The sequence below is a fragment of the Corvus brachyrhynchos genome, unplaced genomic scaffold (assembly GCF_000691975.1).
Source record: "Corvus brachyrhynchos isolate BGI_N302 unplaced genomic scaffold, ASM69197v1 scaffold52, whole genome shotgun sequence".
NCBI classification, from domain to species: Eukaryota; Metazoa; Chordata; class Aves; order Passeriformes; family Corvidae; genus Corvus; species Corvus brachyrhynchos.
In genome coordinates, this window is record NW_008237221.1 from 1,278,179 (window position 1) to 1,289,311 (window position 11,133).

The 11,133-nt window shown below is 40.9% G+C and overlaps 1 protein-coding gene across 2 annotated transcripts in view; it reads left to right on the forward strand.

The window, feature by feature from the left end:
• The window catches only part of RBM33 (RNA binding motif protein 33), a 90,738-nt gene that overhangs the window by 45,124 nt on the left and 34,481 nt on the right, over positions 1-11,133 (forward strand). For both annotated transcript variants that reach the window (XM_017728906.1, XM_017728907.1), the window contains exons 10-14: positions 231-390; positions 1,295-1,626; positions 2,267-2,515; positions 3,303-3,590; positions 10,998-11,121. In XM_017728906.1, coding sequence (XP_017584395.1) covers positions 231-390; positions 1,295-1,626; positions 2,267-2,515; positions 3,303-3,590; positions 10,998-11,121 — 1,153 coding nt within the window. The remainder of the gene's footprint in view (positions 1-230; positions 391-1,294; positions 1,627-2,266; positions 2,516-3,302; positions 3,591-10,997; positions 11,122-11,133) is intronic.

The window sequence follows — 11,133 nt, forward strand, 5'->3', positions numbered from 1 at the left end:
TTCCTGTGGTGCTACTGATTATTAAAACGTTGTGAATTCATTTCAAGATACTGTACTTGGGTTTAATATATCTTCCATTGTGAATGAATGACTCAGTCAGGGCTGTCAGTTTGTACAGGTGATAGGAGATAATTCGTACAGCAATTGTATTTTTAAGAAAAAAAGTTATAGCAGACAATACATACATTTCTGCATGGTAACCTTAATTTTAATTCTGCCTTTTTAAATAGGGCCCTCCAGACTTCCAGCAGCATACACCTGGACCAGTTCCTACCAACTTCTCACAAGCCCCAAGGCTGCCAATCCAGGACCAGTGGAGAGGGCCACCCCCACCACCTCCACCACTCCCTCCTCCACCTCCTCAGGACAGAGATCCTTTCTTCATAGCAGGTAAGCATTTTCAATTCAATCCCATTAACAAATAACACCCACCTTTTGTAAAGTGACTCTGCACTGTGACTGCATATACCACAACGTGAAGTGTTCAGAAGAACCTGAAGGCTGGAAGATCCTATGTGATGTAGCCAGGCTGGTACATGCCAAAAATTCTGGTTGTTGTGTATATTTTTACTTTTTTTTATGTGGATTTTTACCTTTTTTTTAATATGTCTTCACCTGTAACTGCCATGAATCTGGATATTTATATAGACACAAAAATAATTAATATCTAAGTGGCTGTAGCAATGAAGTTGTTGCACTTTGTTATATTTTGGATAAGTACTCTCTATACACTTGGGTTTCCATTAGTAAGTCTTAAAACCGCCTGGACTCAGTGTGTAATGTAAGAAATCTGTTAAGGTTAGCTACAGTGATAAAGCCTAGCAAACCAAAGAGAGAGAGTAAGTGCATGTTTATGTTTATACCACATATATGTAATGTGTGTGTATACAGCATATTACAGACATTTTACACACATTTGATACGTAAAAATGTGCTATGTACCTGGTCATGGTACAATGATGGTGTCAATGTTTTATGAGTTCTTCTGTGCTTTAAACTATAATCACTGGAATCCTTCATTGATTTTATTAAAGTAGAATTTCCAAAAGGTATTGCTGATTCCAGCAAAGTACCAGTTGTGCTGGTCTTTCATGGATCAATTCCTTTTATACACAAGTGGCAGGAACAAGATAAACATAACCTTGAGGGTAACTGATATAATTAAAACATCCCATACAGTTTTGCATTCTGCTAATTTCAGGTTACTTTCCAAAACAGAATAGAGCTCTATGTTTCTGAAATGTGTTTGTGTCCCAGGGAGGTTGTCATTTAATCAGTTCTTTCCTTCCCACAGATCCGAGGTTCCCAGGTCACCCCTTGTTTGAGCAGCGAAGCCCCCCACCGCCACCGCCTCCCCCGCTTCTTAACAGCGCCCATCCCGTTCCTACGCAGAGCCCGATGCCGTTCAGCCCGCCCGGGCCCGCCTTTAACCAGCAGGGACAGCAGCCCGTGTATCCCCGGGAGCGGCCGGTGCGGCCCAGCATGCAGCCCCAGGGCCCGGTGGGGATCCTGCACTTCAACCAGCCGGGCTCTGCCACCCCGCGGCCCTTCATCCCCCCGCGGCAGCAGTTCCTGCAGGCGCCGGGACAGCCCTTCCTGTCCCCGCACGCGCAGCCCAGTATGCAGGTACGGGGCAGGGGCAGGAACAGAGCCAGAGCCATTGGGATTGCAGGTCCGAGGAGTATGGCCCTGTAACGCCCTTACTGCTGTGCCTGGCGAGTGATGGATCTTCTCCCTGCTGCAGTGTCCCACTATTGTGCCTGTGTCCCGGTCTCTCTCCAGCCCTCTTCGGTCGGTGCCGGGTCCGTGTCCCGGTCTCTCTCCAGCCCTGTCCGGTCGGTGCCGGGCCCGTGGTCCCGGTCTCTCTCCAGCCCTGTCCGGGTTGGTGCCCGGCCCGTGGTCCCGGGTGCTGCGGGGCGGCAGTGCCCTCTGCCGGCAGCGGCGCCCGCCCGGGTACGGAGCTCTGCAGCACCGCTGAAGTGGGGCAGCGCTTTGGGGATGTGCAGAGGGGCAGGATAAACGTCCTTAGAAAACAGTGTAGAGGGCAGGAACCCTTGAGTTTGTCTGTTTGCACTTCAGCTGCTGCCTACACAGGTTTATGTGTAGAACAACCTTACACTGCTTCTGTTAGTCTGTATTTTTACTCTCTATGATTTTTGTTTAACCTGATTCGTAGCTGCTTATAGTTCTAAGGATTCAGGAGGCTGGATTTGCTTTTCAGGAGTTTATTACCTTGAAACTAAAATATTTTTTTCTTCATGCGAAGGGTCCCATGCATCCTCCAATACAGCCTCAGCCACAACCTCAGCCTCAGCAGCACCATCACCAGCAGCAACAGCAGCACCATCACCAGCAGCAGCAGCAGCAACACCATCACCATCTCCAAGGGCCTCCGCAGCCCTTGATGCCCGTGAACCAGCCACAGTTCAGGCCTCACATGCAAGCCACGCAGCAGCAGCCAAATAACAACAGGATGCAGTGTCAGCCACGACAGGGTCCAATGAAGCCAAGGCATGTAAGTGTCACATATATCAGTGTCCTGCGTGGGAAGCAGGCATGTAAGCGCAGATTACAAAACTCATCAGCATGGTTTTTCAGTCCTATTTATTCCCTTCCTGCCCTTTCCTCTACTTTCATCATTTCTTGCTCATTTTCTGCCTTGATTGTTTTATAATCTACATTGAAAAATACCATGTATATCTTTTCTCCTCTCGTCTTTAGTGTTCTTTTTGATTTGGATCCAATAGGAGATGTTGCAGTTTCCCAAGAACTAGCAATGAAGGGGTTATGAAGGATAGATCTGCTTAATAAGACTTTACAACTGCTGGTAGTCTGTGATTGTGTGGGAGCCTAATTCTCTGACGTGCTTTCAATGTGAAGGCCTCTCTGTACCACTGCTAATCAGTTTTCTGGTTCAGGTAGTGCCTCCCCTGTCTTGTGAGTTTCCTCCCATGCAGCATATTCTGCATCTTGGTAGGTTTGGTAGCACAACAGTCTGTAGCAGTGCTCAAGACAAGGTAACTATAGTTTAGCATAGTTGCTTTGATTAGGAAAGTCAATCACACAGTGAAGCCAATTTCTCAGAATGGTGTTAAGTGAGATGAAGTTTTGCTTTTAATTAGAAAAATAGGTTATTAAAGCGTTCTAATTTCTGGGGGTTTTTTTTCTGACATTAAAAATATTGTGCTTCTTCACAAAGCTTGTTTTCCCAAACTTAACTAAATCAGGAAAATGTGGAACCAAAACAACTTCAGCCTGGTTTGTGGTGGAAGTCAGCAGTTTTTTTCCTTTCTGCTTTTCAGAGTACCCCATCACAGAATATTGTCAAGCGTTCGAATCAGCAGCTTCAGTCGACTGCTCCCAGGAACAGCAACTTGCGTGAGTTGCCAATAGCCCCATCCCACGCCATGGAGATGAGCAACAACAGGCGGAACTCCACCCCAGCTGCTCAGGTCAAACCCATTACCAGCACCATGTCTGCCACCAAGCCTGTCACTGGTGGTGTGAACTCCCAGGGAAGGCCTGAGATGAAAGCTAAAGCAATCACACCAGTGGGCCAGGCAAAGTCAGAAGGAAAATCTGAACCAGAGGTAAGGGGGGTTTTTGTTGTTGTTTTTAAGCAAAAGACCAACAACCAAACAAGAAACAAAGCTCTTGCCTTTAAAAAACTTTTCTAGTCTGATTTATGAACTGAAAGCACACTTAGTATATTATCCACCAAATATTTTTTGGTGCCACTAGGGGCCTCCCTTCTGAATTGCACTTTTCTCTTTTATTGCAATAGCAGAAACAGTCTCCATTGATATAAAAGGTCTGGAAGGTTGGCAGGGCTGCGACGAATCTGTTTTGCAGGAGAAGAGGCATTTCTACTAGGGAAAGGTGATCAGTGATACAAGCCTCTGAAATACTCATCTTGCCCATTTTTATCTTGGGGAATTACAATTTATTTTATTTTCAGGTGATCTTACTCTTCTAAGTCTTACTCTTTCTAAGTCTGAAAGCCTCTTCTCTGTCATTTTGTATGATGCTGTATGCCTCAAAAGAAAAAAGTAGGCTATTTGGAGAGCTGTCTTTCTCTTGCTGTTTTCCTTTAGGCTGTTCAGTCTCTACTAGGCCTTGAGCATTCATGCAGGAGTTCATAGCTGTGCTGTCCGTGGAGCTTCTTGCTCTTGAAAAAGAAACTCTCCCTTTTATGAAACCTTTTTGTGTGAGGGACAATAGGAGATGCTTTTAAGTTTTCCATTTTGGAGAAAGTGATGCTGTTTGGTCTGCTGGTACTCTGCACAATTGAAAAAATGAGATGCCAGTGTTTTCAGCTCCACTGGATTGTGTGGCGTGAACAGATGACCGTTTCCCTGCACAGGTCTCCTGGCAGCTAGAGAAGACTCTGGGAGCTCTGTTGGTTGGAGAGAGTGGGTAGGATTGGACTGATGGTGCTCTTTATCTTGAGCATGATGGCTAAATGCACCCTGTGTGCTTTGTCAGGCTATTCTGTGAAGAACTGTAAATCTTTATAGTTGCAGTTAACCATGAGTCTTGTCTCAAGGACCAGGTTTTCTTCAACAACTGTTGAAAGCTTTAATTGTGATAATGCTGTCTTCCTTTTAAGCTGCTCATGATTAGCTTTTCATCTTGTTCTTGAATTAGGGATGGTCATAACTAATTTCCATGAATGAGGCACAGAAGAAACCCAAAGCTACCAGTGTTTCACCTCTTGTGCACTGGCTTTGCAATGGAAATAAAAAAAAAATCCGTTTTTTAGCTTTTAATTTTCACCTTTTTTGGAAAAATATTTAAGTAATCTCTTTCCCCTCAATTCAGTCTCTTGGAATAATCTCAGTCACAGAAAATGCAGTGCCTCATAGAGAAGCCCCTGTCTTTCAGGCCACTAGTAAGGTAAGTCTTGAAAAATCAGCCACAGGCCTCCCCATCTAAAACATCTTGAAGTTATTCATAGTGTAGTCATATGAAAATTAAAGCATCAGTTCCAAAATATCTCTGGCAGTATTTAGAAAAGGATAAGAATATTTTTAAATTTTTAATTAAATTAACTAGAAAACTAAAAAAAAAAACAAAAAGCCCCAAAGCAGTCATCTTGTTGTCTCCATTTTACGTTTTAAACACACTCTAGCTTGTGGTTATCAAATGAACTAATCTTACTTGTGTGAATTCTTGGTGTATTACAAATAAAGCTTTCTCTTTATTTCTCTGTCAAAACTGCCATTGAAAAAAAATCTGATACCTGTTTTATGCAAGTTTTTGCAAAGCAGGATAAAAAACCAGAGTTGTATTGGAAAAAATGATGTCTCCTAGTAAAGCCTTTGTAGACAAATTTGGCAAGCGTTAGGAGAGTGTGAATGTGTGCACACAGAACCTTCTCCTTCCAAAGCACACCTGAACAGAGGATGGTGCTGCAAACAGTGTAGTAGCAGTTGTCCCACTTCTGCTGTGCCACTGCAGGTCTTGTTCACTGCTCCTGCTTATTGTCACTCCTACAGATGGGAATGGTGCACTAAGAATGCTCATTTACAAGCATTTAATCTTATTCTGCACTGTTGTTGTAATGTAAGTTATTACATATCTCTCCTTAGGCAGATTGTAATGTTTTCCAGTCTTTTTTGTGTGTTTTTTCTGGTAATTAGCTGACTTCATCCTGTTCTTTTGCTTTCGATGACAATGAGAAAGAGTTAAGTTCTGTCACCTTTTCTAGCTGTATGGCACATAACTGAATCGGGCAGGTTATTTTGCAAGTGTCCTCAACTGGAAAATTAAGACTTCTCTTTGCATCTTTCTTCCTAAAGAGTCAGTGGCTGCATTTGTGAGCAGCCTATCATTCAGGAAGCACCAAAAAATAACAATATTGGCTGTTAGAAGTTTTGCTCACCCTAAATATAGATATTTGAAAGATTTGCAACATGAGTGATTAGAAGATTAAAAACTGTGTATTAATGGAATGCTTGTGTTTCTGTTCCTGTGAGGCTGCAAAATACTGACCTTAAATGCCTGTTCAGAATAGCTCTTACTCCCCAGGATTTAAACTTGTATATCCTCAGTCTGAAAGATCATTTTGTCATTGAAATAGGAAAGTCTGGATGATGTAGGCCTAATGCTGTTCCTGTTGAAGTCAGCTTAGGATAAGAGGAATTAAGGCAATATTAAGCGTTTTTGAGGTTAAAGAGGGAGAATGGAGAAAGGTGATATATCTTTAGGGGAAATGGATATTGGAGCTCAGAACAGGAAGGAAATTAGTAGAGCACTGCATAATCATAGGTGTGCTGATGTTAGTACTTATATTGGGATTAATGTCCTTGATGTACTTGAAAGAAAACCTTCATATACCATTTTTCCAAATCCAGTAAATTGTAAAATTTAGTTGCTAGATTTTATGTTGCTGTCTTTTTTAACAAGGCTTGCAATATAGAAAAGAGTTGCTGCATTAAATTACTAGATCAAATGTATCTGAATATTTTTATCTTTTTGGAATTAAGCTACCTAAAAAATTGAAAATGACTCAATTTGATTTTTCTCCATTTGAGATAGCTTGTCTTCCAAAATTTTGTAATGGTACCTCCCGTCTTGTGCTTAGAAGAGTCTTATCACAAGTTTTGGGGTTTTTTTCCAATTGGAAGTTGGCAAGAGGGCAGTGTGCTTCTTGGAGTAACTTGTAACCTTGTTCTTTAGTCTCTCCCTGTTTGTCCAAGATGTACAGCACCTGTGCTTTGTAGGGTGTCTCATACCTTCCTCACGTTCAGGAGCTGATGTTATCAGCAATGTGAAATGTACAGTGTGTATATGTAGGTACCCTTTAATTCAGATATTTTGTGGGTTTGAACACAAGCAGCTAAATGATGCAATTTGGCTCTGGCCGTACCTTTTGCAAACACTTGGCATAAATTTTTGGACGAATTATTCTAGTCTCTTATGTTTTTAATGTTACAGCATAAAAAAATAAAGGCAAGCCTGCTGAATAGATCTGTGTTTATGCCACAGATCAAACCATTTTGAGTGCTCTGTTCTTGCACCCATTTTACTGAGACACACAAGTGAGCCTGGTTGCATGATTCCTTTTTTGTTCCTTGGGAGCCAACCAGAACATTAACAGTGTCTGGTTCTTATGACTCAGCATTTAGTTCTATTAATTGGCAATTAATGCTGCAGACCTCTGAAAAAACATGGGGTTTTAAATTTTCTTTTTAATTCACTATACAAAAAGCAAGCTACTGATACTAGGACTAAAATTTCAATGGAAAGTTTAATCCCTTGTTTTAGAGTGTGTCTTTGCTGTCTTTTCCTAAGTCCACAGTGCCATTCTAGGTTCCCCAGAAGAAGGATGTGAGACTGCTGCTTCTCTTGCTGGTGCCCTTCAGCTGGATTCAGAAAAGCAGCCTGTAACGTTTTCTTTTGGTGCTTTCCATCAAAGCTGCCTTGGACCTTTAGGCAGAAGAGAAACCTACAGCTAAGGCTCAGTCTGCCTTCAAATCTCAGTGAAATGCATTGTGTTCAAGCTGTTCAAAGATAGATGAGAATTTCCACTTGAAAAAAAAATAAAAAGGAAAAAGAAAAACTCTCAAAACCTGGCACAAAAAAAGCCACCCCCACAGAACCAAGTGCATCTCTGGCCTTTTGTATTCTCTAGCCTCCTGTAAAAGGAGGAGCCATGTACTTGCATGATGCACCATTTCTTCATGTTGTGAAGTTTTCTACCCAAAACATTTGAAGATTAATAGTTTATCTAGGGAAAAGGCTGCTCCATGTTTTTCTGCTTTTTCACCTACAGATAATGTTGCTTCCAGACACAGGATGTGAAAATTATAATGGTTTGAACTTTGAAGGATGTGTACTTTCTCCCAGTTGATTCTGTAGGCACAATGCTTGCTTGCCTTGCCGCCTTCTTTTTTCCTTGGCAATCCTGTTGTTTGTTGGAGAAATCTATACGGGGCTTATTAAACTAATGGGATGAAAATCATTAGCAGTAGGCATTGTCCTGTGTTCATCTTGATCCTGTCTTGCCTGTTCCATATGCTGAATGTCCTCATTACATACTGTAGGTCATTATATGTACTATACATCGCATATATATCCCCACTCTCTAGGGTGGTGTATATAAGGTGTTCTTAAAGCTGAGGAGAAGGGGATTTACTTGCCCCTGTTTCATCCTGGTAAGGACTTTGCTGTCCTTCTCAGTCTGTACTGTTGGGTCATTGTACAACTAAATTGAGTTAAACCTGACTTCTAATGCAGATATTTTGTTAATCATCACAGGGCCTTTATATTATCTTCCTCTAGCTGCAAGGGTATTTTTGTTTAGAATTTAACAGTAGTAGTAACTTGCTTATGGGTCTACCTCTAGCCTGTTGACAGACTGATCTGCAGTTGTCATATAACCTCAGGGCTCTTGGCCCTTGATTTTCAAGCTTACCCTTTAAGAAGGGACTGACTTCCTAGGATCATTGCTAATTTCTTGAGTTGAGTTTCAGAAAGGAAGGTTACGGATTATATTTGAGATCAAGTTGCCTGAATATTCTGGCAGTGAATATTCTGCTAAGCATTCTTCTAACTGCAAGTGTGTTGGTAATAGAGTTTGTCAGTCATCTTTTCTGTGTTTAATTCTGGCACAGTTGGAATTAGTGTATCTGTCCAAGGGCTGTTGCAGGGATGTATTAGAGTCCCTCAGGATGTTCATTCCTTGTCTGCTGGCAGGACTCATTTAAGTGTACTGCAAGTACACATCTCTCTGCTGCTGTGTGTAACCTTTGAGTTGGTGTTCTGAGCTTACCACATTGTGATCTACATCTCCCAAGGCCTTCAGAACTTGTTAGGTGATAGCATGAGCAGGCAAATCCTTGATAATAAGGGGCACTGGTAGAAGTAGTCGCCTGCAGACTTGTGCTGCAGTGTTCCAGTTGAACATAAGGGGGGAAAAAAAAAATCACACAGCTGCCTCCAAAAGTGAACTTGGTATTGGCTCATGGCATCTGTCAGGCTTGTTAAGATAAATTGTAGAATATTATGATCTAAACCAAAGTGCGTGAATAAACTAATTCATTAAGTGAAGCAAGTTTTCTCTTTGGACAATTTCAGTAACTGTGATACTTAGTGTCTCTGAAAATGACTGAAAATTTTATTAATTGCATCAGGATCTGCATAACAGCAGATCCTAGCTGGAGTTTACCTGTTTTCTCATCCTTTGCAAGCTATTCTTAAGGGTCTTAATCTTTCCCTGTATTTCATAAGGGTCATTTTCTATATTTTTTTCTACAATTCAGCATCTCTAGTTGTCAATATAAGATGAAATATTTGGGTATGTTTCTCATCAACACAGACATCTAATTTAGTTGTCACAGTGATTATTAATCACCACCATCATGTTCCACACAGTATAGATAAAGATAAGAACTTCTGGGTATATGTAGCATTCTCATGCAAAGGACTGTGTTAGACCTCATCCCTGAACTACAACCCGTACTTAAAAAATAAATACAAATCGTAAAAAATGCAATTTGGTTAGTCTTATTTAGCCATTGTTTAGGCTTCTAATTAGACTTCTAATCTGAGACAATGAGCTGTTTTTTAGTAACTGTGAGAATAATCCCAGTCAATACCTGTTCAGGGAAGAAGCAGCTACAGCTGAAGGAAATAAGCATTCAGGATTTGTGCATCTGGGTGCTGTGAGTGCAAATCTGGGCTTTCACATCCATAAACCAATATTACGGCTGAATCTGTTCTGCTGGGTTTTGTCTTGGGTTGGGGAGGATTCTAGGGTGCACCAGGACTAAAAGCACTTGAATATTAAAAAAAGCAAAACCAAAAACCTCAGGTCACAGATTTGGGTCACATATGCTCAATAAATGGCAGTTGTGTTGACAACAGTTTGCACTGAGTTGCTGCAAGATACATAAAGGTTCATCACAGATTCCCAGGTTTTGAGAAATATTTTAACACTCTTTATGCATTCATTTACCAGCATGTGAAGAGAGGCAGGCTGTTGTTAGGGGTGATTAATACATCTTGAGTAGAATGTTGCGCTCATTACCATTTGTAAGCATTCTCTATAAGTCTAACTTAATATTTGAAGTGGTTGAAAAGAGAGAAGTAATATAATTAAAAAGTACCTTTCCTAATATTGAAAAATATATGTGATTTTATTGCAAGAACCATTTGGTTTCTTTTCCAGGATGACGAGAATCTGCATTTCCTTGATTCTTGTCCATTTTTATACAGCTTTTCATAGAACCTGTTCTGCCAGAGTTGAGGAATCTTTAGAAAGGTTATTTGATGGTGTGCAGTACTTTCAGAGGGGCCCAGGGCTGGAATATTAAAGGCTTTCTCTATATACCATTAATATTCCAACACTGCATTTGGCAACATTTTGATTCTGAAGAGAGTGCATGAGTTCAAGGTCAGAGAGATTGACTTGTGCTGTTCATTATAACCAATTATTGTGTGACAAATGAGTTTGAGATCAGGCTGAAAATTCTGTGAGAAAAATCAATAGTTCTAATCAGGGCCTTTCAGGTCATTTGCCACCCTACCTTTTGTTACTTTGTCAGAAAAGAGCAAGATAAAACCTGTGTGACAGTGGGTTGCCTCTGTATTGTTACCTTCTATTTGAAACATATTTTGATATCTTGAATTATATTAATAGTTTAATTGGTTTTGGAAACTTTTAAATTAGTTCCAATTTGTAAAACTTTTTTTATTATTATTATTTTTTTTAAGTATTCTGATCAGATTTCTCAAGTGGTATTAAAGCTTTTCTGTCTAGGAAGTAGTATATCTGAGTCCTAAGCCAGATCTGAGCTGTTTGTCTGTAATGAATAGCAAATAAACCTTAGCAGCAGATACACTCCACTAATAGCCTTGCTTTGGTATCAGGGAAAATTTAAAAAGCTCTTCAGAGTTACAGCTTTACAACATCTGAAACAATTTCTTGTTGTTTTGACCAAGCTGGGCATTTTTTTAGGATTTTATAAATTCATTTGTATTTTCCTTTGTAGTATCCAGACGAAGATGAAGAAACTCGGTTGTATCGTTTGAAGATAGAAGAGCAGAAGCGCCTGAGAGAGGAGATCCTGAAGCAGAAGGAGCTGAGACGGCAGCAGCAGGCTGGGGCCAGGAAGAGAGAGAGGCTGG